Source organism: Nyctibius grandis, chromosome 31, assembly GCF_013368605.1.
Source record: "Nyctibius grandis isolate bNycGra1 chromosome 31, bNycGra1.pri, whole genome shotgun sequence".
NCBI lineage: Eukaryota > Metazoa > Chordata > Aves > Nyctibiiformes > Nyctibiidae > Nyctibius > Nyctibius grandis.
The window spans coordinates 748,827-768,988 of record NC_090688.1 but is presented as its reverse complement, the minus strand read 5'-3'; the positions used below and the strand labels follow the sequence as shown (position 1 = coordinate 768,988).

The following is a 20,162-nucleotide window of genomic DNA, read 5'->3' as shown; positions in this document are numbered from 1 at the left end:
GCTGCTGTTTGTCATTAGCCCAGCTCCATTTCCAGTCAACTTCTTTTCACTAGTCCGTACTCATAAAATTGTACCATAGGCAACTTACCCCACCTTTAGCGCTAGCTGATGATAATTCTGCAAGGTGTAGGAACAGTTTCAAGTGGACAGACCCACAGCCAGGATGATATGGTTTACAATACACCGAGTGTGGGCTCTAGCTAGTGCAGCCGAGTAGTTTTGGCTTTAGCTCTGCTATAGTGCTCAGTTCCTCCTCTCACAGAGGTAAGCAGCGATTTCCTTCCTGCACATCGCATCCACTCCTGAAAAACGCTCCGTAGTGTTGTCTCCGTTTGCTTGTGCCAACTCCCCCAGCATTCTCACCTTCTAATGGCAGATTTACCATCACGGAATTAACACAGGCTTTAAGGGTATGAGCCTCTTACCTGAGTCACTTAAGGCAGAGGGAACCACTGTCATATCCTCAAAGGAAAGAAGAATTAATTCCAGAGGGAATTCACCAGGGAGTTGCTCTCTGGAGGGAGCTGGTACTTCGTGTCGGGATGGAGTTGTGCAGCATTTCTCTCTGTGGTAAAGTCGGTGTAAGTCTCTTCCCGTTCCCTCAGCGTGTGGGGCTGCGCTTAAAACCTCCAAGGCCGGAGGAGGTTGTTTTTTTTTTTAAGCTGCGCTTAAAACCTCCAACCTGCACAATGTCACGGGTCTGGCGGAGGGCCCGGCCCAGCGCCCGCCCCTCCGCCTTCGCTCCGCGGGGAGTTACCGGGGGTTCCCCCGAGCTCCCCGCCCCCGCTGCGAGCGATGCAGGCGCATTCCCAGACCCAGGACTTAAAAGCTTTCTCAGGGCCGGCTCCGCCCCAGTCGCTGGTGACACCAAGCTCATCCCGGTGCGGGGCACGGGCCCCTGCCCTCACCCGGTGCCCGGCGGGGCCACGAAGCGCGGGGGGACGGGCGTCCCGGCGCGCCTCGGGGTGATCCCCGCCCCGCGCTGAGCATGGCGGGGGCCGGCCGGCCGGCGCTGGGGGGCCCTGCCCGGCCCCGGGGCCCAGGGGCCCTGCCCGCCCCCGCCGCCCCGGCTCCGAGGGGCACCGGCCGCAGCCCCCGGGGGCACGCGGCGCGGGGCACGCTGGGAGCGCGGCGGCGGCCGCGGGGCGCGCTGGGAGCCGCAGTCCCGTCAGCCGCCATTTCGCCGGCAGCGCGGGGCCGCCGCCGCGGTGAGGAGGCGGCATGGAGAGCGGCTTCGGCTCCGATTTCGGCTCCGACTTCGGCTCCGCGGGGGGCGGGGGAGGGAAGCTGGACCCGGGGCTCATCATGGAGCAGGTGAAGGTGCAGATCGCCGTGGCCAACGCACAGGAGCTGTTGCAGGTCAGGAGGGGCCGCGGGGGGCGGTCTCGGTCCCGGTCCTGGTCCTGGTCCTGGTCCTGGTCCCGGTCCCGGTCCCGGTGCCGGTCTGTCCCGGTCCCGGTCCCGCTCCGTGCCGGGCAGCGGGGGCTGCCCTGCGGCGCGGGGGAGCCGGGCCGTGCCGCTGCCCTACAGGAGTGCGGGGAGGGGGACGCGACCCGGCCCCACCGGGGCCCGCGGCCCCTCACGGCCTCTCTCCGCAGCGCATGACGGACAAGTGCTTTCGGAAGTGCATCGGGAAGCCCGGCGGCGCGCTGGACAACTCGGAGCAGGTGAGCGCGGGCGCTGAGAAGCGGGGACCCGCGGGCCACCCCCGGGGCGACCGCAGAGCGCTCTCTCTGTCCCGCAGAAGTGCGTCGCCATGTGCATGGACCGGTACATGGACGCCTGGAACACGGTTTCCCGAGCCTACAACTCGCGGTTGCAGCGGGAGCGAGCCAACATGTGAAGCACCCTGGCTCCTGGAGCAGGGAGGGACCATGTGGGGGAGGGACGAGCAGCCAGTCCAGGTGCTTGGGGCTGAAATCCTGCTGCCCTTCCAGCCTCTGCCGTGGCAAAGCAATAAATCCTCGCTGAACCTTTTGCATCCATTGGCTTTTATTAGCTCCAGCCCCAGGAGAGAGTTAATTTTCCAGCCTTGAGAGCCACTGTGAGCTGCTTGGTTTGCCTCGTGGTCCAGACTGGCCGAGGCAGATAGCAGCTGATAAATCCCTGCTGAAAGGGCTGCGAGAGGCCAAGAGCCTTCTGTGGAAAAGGGGGACCAAACCAACAACACAGTCCCCTTGGCCACGAAGCAAGCATGGACCGACCCAGTCCCTTTTCATCAGCGGAAAAGCTGCCCTAAGATGTTCCACGTGCCACACTTGGCTTTTTCTTCCCTTGTATTTGTATAGCTGTATGTGGGGCTCACTTTAGGGCTCCTAGGCTTTGACTCAGCTCAAGCAGTGTGTCGGGGAGAAGGGGTGCTCTTTCTAGGTTTGCAGCACAGCCTTGCAAATAGTTGTAAAAGCACAGCTGGGGATGAAAAGGGTTGGGAAGTACTTAGGTTGATTTCTTTATAGAATAAAATTTGTTGCGTGGCTGCGATATTCTGTAACTTCTGGTTTGGCTCTGGCACAGACGTTCCACCTTGGAGCCTATCGTCTAGGCATCATTTTTTTGACAGAGGAGCACTTTGCAACAGAGGACTTGGGTCTTTTGAAATCCCTTCTTTTGAAGCTTTTCTGTATTTTATAAAATATTTCACTGTTTGCTGGGGCAACGAGACAGACTGGAAGGATGACATCTCCTTAGCTGCTAGGACATTCAAAGGGATGTGGGAGAACCCAATTTCATTTAATCTCCCAATGTGGTGGCTTCTATGAAGGACTAAAGTGTTCTCACACAAGGTAAACTATTAGGAGATAACTGGATAGTTGGAGTAATTGAAACTGAACTGTAGTTTCCCATCCAGATCGGGCAAAATGACTACTTGAAAATAAAGTACTTTCCAGCCATGTTTGCTTAGGGGCCTTCTGACTTTTCATTATGGCTGTATGAATTTTGTGGTACTGGCTGTGCAGCGGTCCCGTTTCATTGGTGGAGCATCCCACAAGTGTTCCAGCCATGGATCTGAACCCATCTTGAGCTGAGCCATGCCTGGAAGCCAGTGGTGCTAGTGCTCTAGCTGGGAAAGTGGTGGATCTCACTGCCAGCTGGGTTGGGAAAGAAGAAACCTCTTGCTGTACCGAAATGGAGACCTTAAGTGCCAAAGACTAGGAAGGGGTTTGGGGTACTTACTGCTGTTCAGTTTTGGTGGTCGAAGATGATGTCTAAATCTGCCTAAGGCTTCACACATGAGCTCTGCAGCAGTTTTTTCTTGCAAAGGTGTCTGTGTGCCTTATGCTGGCTAGTGGGACCTGACTTCCCACTGAAGGAGTCGTATCCTTGGGCCACTATCTCAGCACTTTGAATTTTCCCACCTAGCTTAACCAGAGCAGTGATCTGTGCCTGGATCTTTCCCAATTTAATCACCTGTTCCCTTATGCAAAGGGAGCTGGGGGCGTGGAGGGCTGCGGGAAGCTGTCCCGATTCTCAAATACAGATGAGGGCCTGTGCAGTCTTAAGTCCAAGTGTTTTAGTCCTACGTTCTGTTGTGATCAAATGGTGAGGCAGGGGATCGTCGCTGTGCTCACCAGTACCAAGCACTGAGTGCGAGCAGCAACACACCCTTTCCAAAAGCCATTGCACAACGTAAAGCTCCGTCAAGGCAGCGAGGTCTGAGGCTTCTGCAAGGGCTTAACTCTGGGCTGGGGCAAAGTTCGCTTGTCTCTTGGCTTGGCTTTGGGGTGGCAGCTCAGAGACAGATGTCAGCCAAACTACATGAATCTCTCACAGATGTTTCTGGCACCCCTCCAACTAGAAAGGCCACGTTTTAATGCGTAGGATGTTTGGCCAGGTCTTAAGATGGGACAGGCCTCATTTATTTATAGAAAATGTCTAGAATTGTACCTTTCTATGCAAAGCAGTTATCAAATGCCCTGGTGTCACAACTGCAGTGGGTCACACAGCACTGGCATTTGCACAATACCTGCAGGCCATCTTCACCCCTTTGCAGCATCAAAAAAAGTACAATAGCTGAGGGGTTAGTGCATCCTCTGGCAATTACTCCTTTCATTTGTTGCCTTCCCTGAGTGGCGAAATGCAGCTTCAGAGCTTGAGGTTCTGCGCAATCCAGCCCTGGACAGCTGTGACTTTGGTGTAGACACCAGGGAAGTATGGCCTGGCACAGCCATAGCCCCAGCTTGTGATTCCTGCTAGAAACCACTTCCCTGAGGGTTCTTTACATGCCAGGGGCCCACCTGCATCGCCCTGCAGAGAGAGGAAAGGGGTCCTGTATCAAGGCAAAAAGGCAGCCCAGCCCACCCCAGCTGTGAGGTGTTCTTTCTCTCTGGGACATAGGAGCATTTGCTGTCCTGTTCCCCACCTCCGCAGGAGCCTGCTTCCAAGCTGGAGGGCTGCTCAGTGATGTGCTTGCACACACAATCTGAGGTTGGGGTTCTGGAACACGGAAGAGCGTGTTCGGAGGCACAACAGGGTCGTGAGACGGGCTCCGTGGTATCCCTGGGGTCTCTTGCTTGGCATTACCTCTCTGCGTGTTCCCCTGACCTGTCACAGGTTGGTGGGGCAAGCAGAATGAGGTGTGTGCAGGATGGACTTGGGTAATGGCAACAGCCAGTGGAGATGGATGGACAGGCAGCTGAGCTGGGGGGGGCAGGGCAAGGCCCTCCTGAGAGAATACAGCCTGGGGACTTCGCACAAGTTTGCTCTGTCCCAGACGCAGCGTTTGCTGCTCTCGGACTCACTGAACAACTGTCGACGGTGCCCTGTGGGAAACCGGCACACACCATCCTGCTGCTGATCTGGACAGGGTAGAACTTTTTGCAGGCCTGGTCTCCGATCATGTTCACTGCTGCTTTTTGCAGGTGCTTTGACATGAGACCTGAGGAGACAAGTATCACTGTTAGCTTGGTGCAGAGCACATGAGAAGCAGCAGCACGTGTAGGAGTGGGGTCTCTGCGGCCTTGCTTGCCAAAGGGAGAGACCAGCACTGGGAACGTGAATCAGGCCTGGTTCCTCCCCAGCAGAGCAAGCACAGGAAGGTCCCTTTGGTGTGTAGTTTGTCAAGCAGCTTTGCTGACCAGATAGAAATGGTATCAGGGTGGTCCTTGTACTGCAGGAGCACAGCTGGAGCAGCTGCTACAGGGCTGGGGAGCACAGGGCTGACAAGTAGAAAGCTTGGGAAGGCTGCGAGAGGGCAGAGGTGTAACCAAATGGAGGAGTACGGTGCATGGTGGCTGGGGAGGAAAGTGTGGTGACACCAGGCCTTGCCCAGGCTGGTATCCCCTGCATGGTCCAACCTGGCATGGGGAGTGCTTGGGGCAGTGGAGTGGGAATCGTAGATGTTTGGGCTCACAGGGTAGGTGGCACTTAGCTTGGCCATCATGGATGTGAGGGAGCTCTCGCAACCGTACCTCCTTCCTTCGTGGAGCCCCAGCCTGTGATGAAGCATCTGGCTCCTTCATGGAAGATGTGTGAATGGTCTGGGAGACATATAGGTTTGATGGTGTTGCTGAACTTCACGGGCGTGTTCAGCTCTAGCAGTGCCACATCGTAGTCCAGGCTGTAGACGTTGTAAAAAGGGTGCTTGTAGATACGGAATATTTTCTCCATTTTGCCATCAATGCCACTCAGGAAGGGTGTTCCTAGAAAGGCCACCCACATTTTGGGGTCACTGTAACTGCAGAAAGACAGCAAACCTGGCTGTTAGGAGCATGGCCTCACGAGGAGGGCCGTTCCTCCACTTGTGGGGCTGGGATGCGCTACGGCCACACCTTGTGAGGCCACGACCCCTGTCTCCATCACGCTGTGGACATACCCAGGCTTTGCTCCACTTACTCCTGTTCACACTTACCTGTAGGGGCACATCTGTAATAGGGAGTGTGTGCTTCCAGTGGGGCACAGCACCTCAGCCGTGGGGCTGGACTGCGGGGAAGGGCAGGTGGGCTGAGGGGAGGGAGGCCGAGAGCCAGCTGGCTTCACCAGCCCATCTCAGACTTACATATCAAAGCAGTGAGCTGCAGAGAGCAGCCACCGGTCGGCGATGAGGACAGCCCCGCACTTGTGCTCCTTCCGCCGAAGCCAGAGACTGACTTGCCAGGGCCATTCTCCTCGAGCTGCAGTGCTGCCACCCACAATCTTGCTGAAGGCCAGAGCAGTTGTTAAGCCACAGTCTGGGACAGAAAAAGAGACACCGGGGTTTTAAGTAACCATAAGTGAAAGTGATATCTGCCCTCCTTCCGTGGCCCGTGCCATGGGGCAGCCTTCTGGAGAGATTCATCCATCTGAGGCAAGGCTTGGCACACATGGTATGGCTTGGGAACTTGTTATCACTGATCACACCTTTCAGGGATGAGGTATGTGAGCAGGGGATGTTTGGATGGACTGGCTGAGCTGTCGCCCAGCAAGGAATGTGCAGTCCAAGGAGCAGCCCTGGGTATGACAAGACATCTTCTGGGCTGCCATGTCGTGCAGAGCTGTCTTGCTAGCTTGTACTAGCAGACTGACCGGCCAGAAGGCCTGTGTGCTCAGAGATGGGTTCTCATGTTTATAGCATAGGAGAAGAGGCCACGTTCCCTAGTAGAAAATTTGGACCTTGTTCACCCAGCTTTATCTCGTTACAGGCTCTGGCAGACCAAGTAGGACCTGGACCACAAGGGGCCGGCGCAAGCCCTCAGTGTACAACGTGGGGCCCAGGACAGCCCATGTGAAGTTGATGGGTTGCACTGGGGAGTCTGGGTAATGTAGAGTAAGGCTGGGCAGCAGCCACAGGCTGGAAAGCTGTACTCACCGCAGCTGTGCTCATCGAAGCCGTTGCTGCAGTCAACAATGCCATCACATTCGGGATTTTCTTTTCCAATACAGACCTCGCTGGAACACTTGAAAGTGAGGCTGGTACAAGGCACCACTGGAAGGTAATAACCCATGCCCTGCTCAGTACCCTCTGTGCTGGGGCTGGAGGTCACCTACCAATAAATCTGTCGTCAGTTTTACCTGGGGTTTGGGTGGGCTTGGCAGACGCAGTGGTTTTCAGAGCTGTGGAGGTTTCGTTCATGGTTGTGGTCATCTTTATCCCCAGGGTGGTTCTGTTGCTTGGACTTGCAGCTGTTGTGCTGTGCTGGCGGGTGAGGATGGCTGCAGTAGAAGTTCTAGTGATGGCTGAACTGCAAGGGGTGCCTGTGCCAGCACTGGGCAACTGGGAGATGGTATCCAGGATCCAGTCTTTGAGTTTGGTAATTCTGGAGTACACACCGGGTTTTGTAGCCTGGGCACAACCAATTCCCCAGCTCACGATGCCAGCCAGATAAAACACTCCTGGGGTCACCTCACAGGCCAAGGGTCCACCTGAATCTCCCTGAGGAAGAAGCAAGGCAATGGCTGCTCAGCTCAATCTCCCCAAGACAGGTCTACATGAAGCTGCCCCTCAGCCACACAGGGAGGACTTAGCTAGCCCCAAACTCTTCTTTCTCCAGCCCCACGAGGCTGTCTGCTGCCATGCAGTGCGTGTGCAAGACATGAGTGTGCAAAGGCTGAAACTAAAGTCAGTGGCTCAGCCTGGCTGCACAGATACAAGTGGCATTTGTCATGAAAGTTAGTAACTCCTGACAGCACCCTTCCACAAGTGAAGGGCAGCCACCACCAACTGCCATTGTCTCGCTGCCACAGGAGGAGACCTGCTTCATCACGGACTCCAGTCTGGCCAGATGGAGCAGTGGGACGTTGGTTTAAGTCACGCTCAACTCGATGGAGCTTTATTTACTTTTCTAAAGCTCCAAGGCATTGGGCTGGGTATTTTGAGCTAAGGTGCATGGGGATTACAGCCTGACCACAGCAGTTCAGTGAATATTTCCCAAGGATATGCTGAGGCTGTGAGTTAGCCCAGCTTTCTGGAACAATCCACAGAGGAGCAGAGAAATCCCAGACTCTTACCTGGCATGAGTCTATCTTCCCCTCCAGGAAGCCAGCACAGATCATTCGGTCAGTGAGGGAGAAGTTGTAGAGGAAGTTGCAGGTCTCCTGGTCTATGATGCCCACAGAGGCTTTCTGCAGGATCTCAGGCTTGGTGACTGCACGAAAACCACGGGCTTAGTGAGTGCAGCAGAGGGACGTGGGAACTAATGGCTTTTAAAGTGACCCAACACATATTTCAGGAAAACAGGGTCTAATCCCACACAGGATTTGAGTCCTATATAAGCTACCCTCTCGGCAGCCCAGAAGCTCGGCTCACCCCGGGGTGCAGTTTCATACCTGTGCAAAGGATACTGGGGACAGTAGTGTCTCTTTGGTAGCACATGTCCCACCCTCAGGCCTTCTCCCTACAACGGGATCTTTGCTTTTTCTAATTGCTTGGAACACCTTTGCGACTGAGCATGGTTGCTGAGGCTGAGGTACTGTCCTGCCAGAGCTACAGCAGCCACGGAGGCAGCGCCCCACTCCTGCTTAACATGGGAGAAGTGCTGAGGAGCCCAGCAGGTTTCTCCTGGTTCCTGCCAAGCTGCTCTCTCCATTTTCTTGTTTGCTGGTGGCTCCTAAAGTGGTGCTCTGTGTGCCCTTATTCTCACTTATTCTGGTGTTTCTCTCAGTTCCTGACTGTCCCTGTTACTGTCCCCTGTCCTGTATGCTGCCAGGGCTGGCTGGGTCACAGTGCCACAGGCTCTGCTGCTGTGTCACTGCTCCAGAGGAAATCAGCTGGGCATGCATTGCTGCTTACCGTTCCCTTCTTGGAGGTTACCCCACCCAGAAATCAGGCATTTCTTGCCAACAGGAAACTTCTGCACAAGTGGGAGACAGACGGGCTGGATGTATTTGTTGAAGACAAGAGGTCTTGCCAGCTCAAGTACAGCCACATCGAAGTCCAGAATCATAGGGTTGAAGAGGGGATGCTGGATCACTCTTGTTACGTTGACTTTCACTGCATTCCCATCTGTTCCATTTAGCGATGTTGTTCCCATGTAGGCTTCGATCTCTTCTGGATTTGTCCTGCAAATACACAATCCTGACCGTGCATGCTCACACACATACGCCTCGCATGAATTCTGACATTTAAATTGCAGGCAGCTTTAAATGACCAGTGGTTGAAACCTGCCTTTACCAAAGCAGAGCCTAGCACACAAAAGGTCAGCCCTGCTAAGTCAGACCCAAAGAACTGTTTCCAGCAGTGCCACATGTTGGCTGTCTCCCAAAGAGCAGGTAAACATGTAGTAATCCTCTCCTCACCTTCAAATATTTGTGATTTGGGGAGTGTTCTGGCACACAGATGGTGTCTCTATATTCAGTAGGTCTTGATGGATGTTTGGATTTTGTTTGGATTTTTCCAGAGTTGTGGTTTATTCCTTTTTCTTTTTTAACCCCTTGTGAATTTTAAACATTCAGTTTAATTCCATTTATGAAGAACTGCTTCCTTTTGATTGTTTTCCACCTGCTCTTGGTGGTTACTTCGTATCTTAGAAAAACATGAAGGCAGCATTCCCTTACACTTTTTCTGTACCCTTCGTAATTGTATAGTGCCTATCACACGCTCCCTTCCCACGCTGTTGTCTCTTCCCAAGTCTAGTCTGATCCTTTTTTGTCACGCTTGTTAGGAATGCTGTTCTACACCCTGCTCACCCTCGTGTCCTGTGTTAGCCTTTTTACAGCGTTATCCTAGCACTGCATGCAATGCTTGAGAAGTTGGCACGCTGTGGATTACCAGCAACACACTGGTAACATCTCAGTTGTTTTTCTAATCATTACTAGCATTTACTCGCTCTTTAATTGCCACTGCCCACAGAACGGCTGTTCTCATGGCAATATCCACAGTATTTCTGACCTCTTTTTCTGAATGGTAAAAACTGATGGAGACCCATCATCATCTGCAGACACCAACTGCTTTTTTGCTATCATCTGCCTTAATTCACTCTTGCCTGCCTTGCATTTCGCTTGCTGCTTTATTGCCCGGCTATTTAATGCATAAGGTTGTCTTGAAACTCTTCATCGTTAGTCCCCCTCCTTTTCTGCCTTTGGGAATTTTTATTCTTGAGAAACATGATCCTCTTGCTACTCATTTCTTGATCTAGGTTATTTGGGCTCTTGCTGTTTAACAGAACTATGCAGGATTGAACTGACCATCTTCCCTTTAACAGCTGACTGCGTGTCTCTATTTCCTACATTACAGCCAATTTTTAAGGTTAAATTTCTTGAAGAAACTCTCATGTGGCACCTGTCCTTTTCCACCCTGGTTAGATGTGTTGTCCTTGCTCCCTGCCCAGGCTACTTTAACCTTCCCCTGCCTCATCCCAGCCTCCCCACAAAACCCCTTTTACTATGAGTCTCTAGCTATAACAAAACTAAATGTCCAATGTGTGTGTGTTCTTGTTTTTCCCCAGTGACTCCAGTGCCACAGCTGTGGGTTTGGCTGCATGGCCACACAGAGCTGCACAGCTCTGTGCCAGTGGCAGGCGAGCTGGAACAGCCGTGCTAGCAGGGATGGACTCTTACTCATTGAAGCAGTGAGCTGCCGACAGCAGCCAGCGGTCCCCAATTATGGTGGCTCCACAGAAATGCCCGGAGTCTTCTTTGAGGCTGACTTGCCAGGGGATCTCTCCTCTGGAAGCATCTGTTCCTCCCACGATCTTGCTGGGTTTAGAGAACCCAGGTCGTCCTCCACACTCTGAACAAAAGCCAAAGCATGACTTGTGAGTACTCCTCGCAGAAGACAAGTGAGGAGAGACTTATTGTACTCTCTAACCAGTAAATCTGAGCAGGGACAGGTCAGGGCTGAAGCGTGAGGCATCTGCCCAAGCCCTGCCTGCTGATTATGGTGGTCCCTGATGGTGGCCGTGCACAGCCATACGTGGGCTTTCACCCTCACTGCTATTCTGCACCTTATTCTCAGCAAGTCCTTAATCCTGTGCCTTTCTTGAAGGCAAGGTAACCAGCAGCTCTGTACCTCTTAGCCTTGCCATTCCAGATAAAAAGTTAATCATAAATTTAGAAAAATACCCTACATCTATCTCCCTGCAGAGCTGCTGTCCTGGGCCTGCTGGAGCAGACCAATTACACAGGCAGCAGACAAAATTACACATTCAGTTGCATAAGAAAAGGAGCACATGAAACTCATCTGTGCAGCTACTGAGTGGCTTTGCCAGGCTGCTCTGGGCTGAGCTGGGGCAGCCAGATAGTGTCACTTGTGCCTTGGCCCTTAGCACTTAGGCAAGGGTTGTACGGGTCACCCTACTGAAGATCATTCCAGCTCAGCAGAAGAACAAACCTGACATTTGGACCTGTAGCAGCCACCCTTCCTGCCAAGGTGCACCCAGCCTGTGGGTGCTCATACCTTGCGGTCTCGATGTAGTCACTGGCTTGCTGGCAGCTGGGTCTGGTGAAGAGGTGGGGATTGCTCTGGTGGTGTTGAGCTCTTCAGAGCTGACCATGTTACTCTCAGTGCTGGAGTGTATTAAAGGGACAGTATGGGCTACAGAGGTGGGGAAGGCAGCAATAGCATCCAAGATCCAGTCTCTGAGTTTGGTAACACGTGTGTAAACGCCGGGCCGCCTGGCTTCAGCACATCCAATTCCCCAACTCACGATTCCCGCTAGGAAAAACTTGCCAGATGGTTCTTGGCAAACCAGGGGCCCACCAGAGTCACCCTGCAAGAGAAGCTAGATGGTGAGCTCTCCCTGGGAACACTCAGCGTTCGCGCTGCCCACCCTCAGCACGCCTCTGCCAGACTGTGTCTCTCTGTCCCTGTGTATCCCCGCTCACCTCTGCTTATTTGCTCCAGCCTAGTGATGAGTGAAGCATCTCCTGGGCTGGCCTTCGCGTGCTCCTCTGTGTGGGCGCACTGTCCTGCTATTAAGCAGTAGCCTTGTGACCTTGATATGCCAGAAGAGCACAAGGACAACCTCCATAAAATCTAGCATAAGCATTTCTACTGGTTTAATCATTGAACTGCTGCTCTTGAAGGTTAAGCCGAGCAGCTCCTAAACAGCCAGGTGATGGGTGTTCATTGCATGATGTGCAACCCAGAGAGACCATGCTAATCTTTGCGTGATGTTTTCTTGATTTGGCCTATGGTTTCCCAGTCAATTCTTTGGTACTGTGGGGCCATATGTGTGTCACTGATGTAGGACATGTACTGTCTGTGAAGCTGGCAGTGCCTTCTGGGGGGTTGGACTGCTCTAATGACTAACTGGACGGATCACATTCACCATCCAACCTCGAATCTTCCATTCTTGGCCACTTCTCCGGTGTTTGTGCTGCATTTGGTGCGGAAATATGAAGCGCTGTCACCAGAGAAGTGCAGTTTTATTCAGCTGGTGGCTACAGGTATGAAGAGCCTTGCCAAACCACAGGGACACCCATGGAAGTCACAGGCCTCCTCTACCCACACATGGTGAAAGGCAGGATTTTTCTCCAGCTGACCACTTGCAATTCTAGGCTGGATAAAGGCGAACTAGGGAAAACACCAAGCTGGTCACCAAAAACTGTTGTGTATGTTTTAGTTTCCACTGCTGCCCTTTGCCATCTGGATTTTGATCTGAGGACCTGCCAGGTACATTGCTAGTGCCAGCCCTGATTACAGCTCAGGACGCAGAAAGAAGTAGTTAACTTGCCAAAAGAGCCCCTTAAACAGCACTGCCCTGCTCTAAGCACGAGAGACATAGCCTCATTTTTGCCCTCTGCAGTCCCTGATCCATGTGCTTGGGCCCAAGGCATGGCCTCAAACCTTGGGGGGGGACCGTGACCGTGGTGTCAGATCCTGCTTCTTGAAGTGCTGGTTGGTGCATACTGGGAGGGAAAAGCCTCATGCAGGGAGGTGTGCCGGCTTCCCTGGGCGAAGCTTACCTGGCAGGAGTCGATCTTCCCCTCCAGGTAGCCAGCACACAGCATCCTGTCCGTGAGAACATGGCTGTAGAGGCTGGAGCAGAGTGTCTGGTCCAGCAGCTCCACTGTTGCTTTCTGCAGGAACTCGGGTTTCACCACTGAACGAGAAAGATGCAGCTGTGAGCTCCCTGCAGGGAGCCTTGCACAGCACCAGCTGCCCGTGTTACTGCCCACCCTGGCTGGCCAGAGCCCGGCCTGAGTTCCCTGCCCTGGTGCCTTCTGCACCGCTCACACCCCAGCACACCTCCTCTGCTGCCTGCCATGCTTTGCTTACAGAAATCCTCCTTGAGGTAGCCCCAGCCAGAGATAAGGCACTTCTTGCTCGTGGGGAAGTGATGCCCAGCGTCTGGCAGGCACACGGGCTGGATGTACTTGGTGAAAGTCACAGGTCTCTTCAGCTCCAGCACAGCCACATCGTAGTCAGCCGTGTCGGCGTTGTAGGAGGGGTGCTGGATGATCCGTGCGATGCCCATTTTCACTGCGCCGCTGTCTGAGCCCCTGAGGGAGGTGGTCCCTGTGTAAGCTGCCCACATGGCCGGGTCCTGAAAGCTGGAAGAGACACAGCCAGGACAGTGTGAGCCTGCAGCCATGGCATGGCCCTGCAACCCAGAGCCGCCCGGTGCGCGTGGGGCTGCCGCCTGCCCGTCCTGCCACCTGCTCTGTGCCAGGAGCTGCCCATGGCTTTATCTGGTAGGGGAAGGAAACCAGGCATGATGGGGCAGCGTGGCACAGCGGGAGCTTGAGCCAGAAGATATATCTGCTTTTGGAAATGAGGCGGCGGCAGGGGGATGGAAGCTGGCGTGGCTGGAGCTTACTCAGTAAAGCAGTGAGCAGCAGACACCAGCCACTTCTCTGTGAGGATTGCAGCTCCGCAGAAGTGCTCGTTGTTCTCCCGCAGGCTGACTTGCCATGGGAACTCGCCTCTGGATGCCTCTGAGCCTCCGACTATCCTGGTGGCAGTCTGCATGGCAGGGCGGCTCCCGCAGTCTGGAAGGGAGGAGAGAGCCCGTGCGTCAGCATCCTGCCGGCTGTGCCCAGCAAAGTGCTCTCAGGGGCAAGTGGGAAAAGCTGCTTCAGCTTCATGCGCGCTCCCAGCACATGCTCAAGCAGCAGGACATTGCCAAGGCTGTCACAGGGCAGACTTTAACCTGCAGGCTTGGAAAAGAACACTGCAAAGCACTGTCCCATCACAGCACCTTCCCTGAAACTCTTCTACAGCAAGAAATTCTGGAGAGAACTATCTTGGCTAGTTTCACAAGCTGAGCCACTGCCTCGTGATCTGCTCCCAGCAGCTTGTTGGCATGTGGCGCTTGCCCAGCACGCCAGCCCACCAGGAAGGTGGGCCTTGTCATGACCCTTTGCAGCTGATGGTGGGACTAAGGTGTTTCTAGGGTACAATTCCCCTCATCCTGATGCAGACATCTACTATTGGCCTGACAAGTTGTGCTGTGTCCTTGGCTCTCTCCAGTGCCCAGAAGCCTGGTGGTGTTACAGCTGTCAAGGTCTGCAGCAGTGGGTTGTGGCCTGTCCCCCATGTCCAGGAGACCTGCTGCGAGAGGTCAGCAGAGGCACTGGCGCAGTCTTTTTGGCCATCGCATTCCGGGTTTTCTTTCCACATGCACTGGGTGTTGCGGCAAGTGAACGTGTCTCCAGGGCAGCTCCCTGGGGACAGCAAGGCCTGAGTTACTCGTGTCTTCTGCAGCCCTCCCAGCAACTGTCCCCTGGCTTGCCCAGGGGCGACCACCGCAGTGTCCTTGTCACTCTGCTCCCTGGCAGTGCCAGAGTCCCTGCGGGATGGAGCCGGGAGCGGAGCTGCAGCTCTTGTTGAGCTCGCAGGGGGAAAGGGGTGCAGGGCCCTGGACCATCACGTTGTGAACAAGATGGGGCACAAACGCCTCTTGTATCTGCAGCCAGGCCACCGGTGAGGAGGAGGCTACAGGGCAGGCTGTGGAGTGCAGCCACGGGAGCTGGGGCACATGGCTCTTCTGCTGCCTGGCTCTTACCTGCTTTCAGTCCAGGTCTGTGGGGAGAAACCTCACTGGGACCTGTGACAAAGTGGAAGGAATGGGGATCAGTGAGGGCATCCCAGTCAGGGGCACAGGGGCTGCGTGCTCCTGGGGACTGTGCTGCTCCCGGGCCAGGGCTGGCAGAGGCTTCGCTTCATCTTTGCCTCCTGCCTGGCAATCGCCTTCCCTGCCCCACGGCCAGTGGGGAGCTCCTGGCCCAGTTCCCTTCCCGGGGCCCTTCCTCACTTTGCCCCCCCACGGGCACAGAGCACAGCGGAGCAGAGGCCGTCTCCAGCCCCACAGGCTTTTGGGGTGATCCCAGATTCCCAAGAGCTGTGGCAGGGAGCTGCCTCCCGGAGCAGGCTCCAAGGCTGAAGCTATGCAGGGCTCTTGCCTAAAGCCAAGGGGTGGCTGTGCACCCTCCATTTGGGCTACACAAGGCTCCCAAAGGTCCAGGGCCTGTTGGTGCAGGGAGTGCAGAGGGAGCTGCAGAGGAACCCACACCTTCATGTTTTCCAGGCATATGTGGGTTTTTTTTTTTAAATCTGCTGAACCTGGAGTCCTGGGGTCACACGCAACTCCACAGTCACTGAAGGAAAGGAGAATTTCTAGTCAGGTGGTCTCAGAGAATAATTTAAATATGAGAAATATCTTCCTAAGCAGGAATTACTGCCACAACTCTGAGAACTGCCTAAGGGCTGCTGCGCACTGCAGGTACAGCCAACCCAGCAATTAACATCCCGAGGCTTGTTCTCTTGTCCCTCAGGCTGGCTCCAGGTGCTGCAAGAAAAGCCAAAGAAGCTGCAAGTTATGCTTTAGGCTCTGTTCTTGCTGCAGGCCCCCAAAGCTGCTCTTGCAGGGCAGAGAGCAACAGGACAGCGTTAGCATTGGAGGGGGACCTGGGGACTCCCCACGAATGTCTGTTGAGCCACTGCCAAGATCCAGGCACGTTTCTGCTGCAGCCTTGTGAAGCTGGTAGCACCTGGGAGCCAGGCAGAGCATCTGTTGTTGGTTTGCAGGGGTGCCTGGCAGCACCTCCACTGCTAACACTGCTGCTGGGCACGAAGCCTTGACCGGACATCCAGAGCTAGAGCCCTGCGGCAGTTTGGCTATTAGAGACCTGCTTTGTGGTTTTGCTAGTGTGACCTTTGGTGCCAGCAGCACCAGCACAAGGCACCTACCAGTTGCGGGAGGACCGTACCTGTAAGAGAAGCTGAAGATATAGTCCCATAGGCAGCCAGGGAGAGACCCTGCTCGTGCAGGGCAGCCGCCAGCCCGTGCCTGAGAGCTTCCTCTTCCATGGTAGAGCTCAGGGGCTGGGAATCCTGGGGGGCAAAGCGGAGGCGGAAACGGACGATCACACTTGAGTTTCCATTCCTGCTGGAAGACAGAGAATTAACGGGTACGTTGGCTCCACGGTCAGTGCAAGGGACAAGCTCTTGTGCTAGCTGCCTACAGGGAACTCGAGGGAAACAGAACTAATTCTTAATAATTTAAGGCACAAGTTTCTCTGGAGATGTGCTCTGGGTTGAAATGGTCATTTGCATTTTTTTTTCTTTGGCCCCAAGTTCAGGTTTGGTTGAACAAAGCCATTTTCTTCTGCCTTTCTAACTGCGTTTCCAAATGAGAGAATCCAGAACATTGGTGCGACCCCAGAAGAAAATCCAGCCTTGACCAAAAAGCAGTTTCTCTTTGTACTAGTTTTGAACAAGAACACAGGTGTGAGCTCCCCTTCTTGGGGAAACATGAGCGGCACAGCCTGCGCAGGCAGCTGCCTCCACTCACCTGTAGCCCAGGATGGTGCAGCCGGTGCAGCTCCAGTCCAGCTGGGAGTCCTGGAAACTGGACAGAAACTGCAAAGCAAAGAACCATGGTCACAAACTTAAAGGGCAGAAGACCCCAGGGAGATGGGACTAGACGATGCCTGGGATTTTGCAGGGAGCTGGAGCTAGCTGAAGCACCTCCTCTTCTCTCTGCAGGCAGCAGAAGTACCTGTGTCCAGCTCACGAGTAACCCTTTTCCCAGCCTGGCTCAGGGCATGAGGCAGCACATCCCTTTTTTAGGCGTTCCTACCGCCTCTCTTTTGCAAGGAACAGCCCTGAGCACACATTTCCCACTCCACAAACGTCTCTTAGGGCCCTGACAGCGCCTCTTGAAGCGCAGCTCAGCCCCATGTGCATCCTGCTGATGTTTAAGAAATTCCTGTTTTCCTCCTGCCCTTGGCATCCAGATTCTGCTGAAGGAGGACAGTCGAGCCGAGCCCTGGGGAACGCCACAGTCTTTCCCAAGTCTTTTCCTCGCAAGCCCAGATCCACTCACCAGCCTCTCAAGAGCAGGCGTCAGCACCCTGTAGTAGTCTGAGGTCTCCATCTGTAAGCTGCTATTGAATGCGATTCCTCGCAGCTCCACTGTGTGCTCAAAGCTGGTCTCTCGCACAGGATGACAAGCTGCCAGAGAGGGAAGGTGTCTGTCAGAGGCACAAAGGACACACGGAGGTTTGGGGCCATGGCTGGATCCAGCTTTCCTCACTGTCCACTTTGGATATGGGTCACAGAATCCCAGAATCCCAGAGTGGCTGGGGTTGGAAGGGGCCTCTGGAGATCATCCAGCCCAACCCCTGCCAAAGCAGGGTCACCCAGAGCACGTCACACAGGGTCGTGTCCAGGCGGGTTTGAATATCTCCAGAGAAGGAGACTCCCCCCCTCCCTGGGCAGCCTGTGCCAGGGCTCTGGCACCCTCACAGCAAAGAAGTTTTTCCTCATATTCAGATGGAACTTCCCATGTTTCAGTTTGTGCCCGTTGCCCCTTGTCCTGTCGCTGGGCACCACTGAGAAGAGTCTGGCCCCATCCCCTTGACACCCCCTGAGGTATTTGTGAGCATTGATAAGATCCCCCCTCAGTCTGCTCTTCTCCAGCTGAACAGCCCCAGCTCCCTCAGCCTCTCCTCATAGCAGAGATGCTCCAGCCCTCTGACCATCTCCGTACCCCTCTGCTGGACTCTCTCCATTAGTTCCTTATCTTTCATCACTTGCTTTAGACTCCCCTGGTTTGAGCAGCTCCTCTGGCTGCCTTGGGGGTGCCCCACAGCCATGCTACGCTACCACGCACACATGCAATAGGAGAATTTTGCACTGAACTAATCTGAACTCAAAAATGGTGGATTTTTGTCAAGCCTGAGACAAAAGTTCATGAACAGATGGGTACAACCTGGCAGTGCAATCCCAGATTGGCCCCAGCCTTGCAGGAACAGGCTGGGGAAAGGTGTGCTGGGTACCAAAGCCAGCTTAGAAAGTGGTACTGTACAGCAGAGCTGTGCTGGTGGGATCTGTCAGTCGTGTGAGGCTGGGGTCCACACCAGGGTGCTGGCATGGGGTGGCATCTGGCCATGGGGCACCAGAGGCAGCAGGAGGGAGAGGCAAGGAGACGGTGGTCATGCTCTGGAGTGAGACAGCAAAAGAGGCAACGGTCAGTGGCTGCAAGAGGTTGTGATAGGAGATGGCTGGGGCAGCGAGGTACAGTGACAGGAAACGTGGGAGTCACAGGGAGAGATGAGAGGAGAAGAACAGAGCATGCGTCATGCGCCACTGAAGATAAAGTGCTTTAAAGTCAGATATTCAGAACATTAGTTGACTACAGCCCTTTCAGTTTGTGTGTGTATGTGGGGAGAGTTGACCATGTTTTGTCCTCAGCAGAAGGCTTTGGAGGATTTTTTTGCTGTGAGGACTGTGAGCTGTGCAGACCATTTCTTCTTTTTTTGAGCAGATAAGCTGAAAGAATGTACCCAGCTGCACACTCACCCAGCAGGATCCCCAGGTAGAGAGCTGTCACGCTGCCCACCATGGCAGCAGCAACGGTTACCTTCCAGCAGCTGACCCTCAGTCCCCTTCTCTGGGTGCCAAGCGCTGGCTTTATCTGGTCCATGCTTTCTGAGCAGCTCTGCAGATGGCCTCTGTGATTAAAAAGAAGAGGAGGAAAGTGGTAGGACTGGGATCAAATGTGACATGCCAGCTATGGTCACCCCAGGAGCTCCAACCACTGCATTATCACAGGGAGTAAAAGGATAGATACACACTGCTTCCCCTGAATATGCCTCAGGCTGCAGTCAGGAGATTTTACTAATACATCCAGGTTGTAGGACCTGAACACATCAACCATGGTGGCCCCTCCCTTTCTCTTTCTTCCTAGGAGGCCACCACTGAGCATGACCATGTCCGTTGTGAGTACGTACTCACATACTGATGCCTCCGTCTCCGTGCTTTGCACAGGTGCTTTTGGTGACACAAGCCCTGGGCAAGCGCTGAACCAGTGTCCCAGCATCACAGGCCCTGCCTTGGGGTCCAACCAGGACAGCACATGGTACCTGCTCTTCAGCAGGCAGTCCCCCAGGCTTGATTTAGCAGCAGGGTTTCAAGATCCTACCACCTATGATGCCAGGGTGAACTGGTACACCAGCTCATAGCATGGGGTGGTATGGACCAGGCTTGGCATCTTGGCTTGCTCTTTCTGCCTCAGACATCTCCCCTAGGAAAGATCCTAAAACCAACCAGTGTCACTAGCAGATGCTTTGGTGCTCCTCAGGAGTCACAGAGCTGCAGGAGCAGGTGCAACAGTTAGGTTGGAAAGTAGATCATTTATCTCCGAGTAATCTTCCAGGCCTGCAAATAACAAGACTAGGCTGCAGCCACATCCTTAAATATGGGACTCTGCCATCTGAACAGAGAGCTATGGAGAGAGACTCTGGCTAGTAAATGTCCCGACACCAATTGGTATTGAAAAACCTCAGGAATCCTTGGCTGCTTCTACTGGATCATTCTGACCTGGCTACTGAAATCCTGACACTAGGCTACTTACACCCCCATGGTATATTGCCCTGGTTTGGCCTAAACCAGACCAATTTTCCTTTCAGTGATTTTTACTTTCAGCTAAGCTGCTTCTAATTAACTGCACTTTCTGAAACTAACTGCATGTTCTGCAGACAGTGTCTGCTTCCAGGACTGATAACGCTCGGAGTTTGTAGTTGTCTCTGAGGCACCAGTAGGGATGTTATGCAGAAAGGCTCTTGCTGTACTTTTTCCTAGAGAAACCAAGGTCACTGCTAAATTCCTCCCTGCTTACGAGTGCAGAGCCACAGAAGGGTCACATCTCCAGGGAGGAGCAGACAGGGCAGGTGACCCAAAATTGACCAGCGAAGGTATTCCACCCCATACACGTCATCCTCAGTATAAAGTGGGGGGATCACGAGGGTCTCACTCCCTTCTGCTATGGCCGGTGTCCAAAGAGGACTCTGTCCGTTTTCCT

The 20,162-nt window shown here is 54.2% G+C and overlaps 2 protein-coding genes across 2 annotated transcripts; one reads left to right on the top strand and one right to left on the bottom strand.

Annotated features, from left to right (window-relative positions):
- Positions 1–1,162: 1,162 nt before the first annotated feature.
- Positions 1,163–1,981, top strand: TIMM13 (translocase of inner mitochondrial membrane 13). The gene is made up of 3 exons (XM_068420691.1): positions 1,163–1,359; positions 1,599–1,667; positions 1,745–1,981. The coding sequence occupies exons 1-3, from the start codon at positions 1,222–1,224 to the stop codon at positions 1,841–1,843; spliced, it is 306 nt and encodes a 101-aa protein (XP_068276792.1). The 5' UTR covers positions 1,163–1,221; the 3' UTR covers positions 1,844–1,981.
- Positions 1,982–3,857: 1,876 nt separating this feature from the next.
- On the bottom strand, positions 3,858–18,742 carry TMPRSS9 (transmembrane serine protease 9). The gene is made up of 17 exons (XM_068420678.1): positions 18,662–18,742; positions 17,184–17,311; positions 16,650–16,717; positions 16,066–16,241; positions 14,429–14,562; positions 13,674–13,879; positions 13,133–13,407; positions 12,820–12,956; positions 11,309–11,621; positions 10,471–10,642; positions 8,705–8,973; positions 7,924–8,060; positions 6,988–7,348; positions 5,996–6,167; positions 5,409–5,674; positions 4,740–4,876; positions 3,858–4,245 (listed from the first exon to the last, which is right to left on the bottom strand). Exons 1-17 carry the CDS (start codon positions 18,702–18,704, stop codon positions 4,084–4,086), a joined length of 3,156 nt encoding a protein of 1,051 aa, XP_068276779.1. The 5' UTR covers positions 18,705–18,742; the 3' UTR covers positions 3,858–4,083.
- Positions 18,743–20,162: the final 1,420 nt, after the last annotated feature.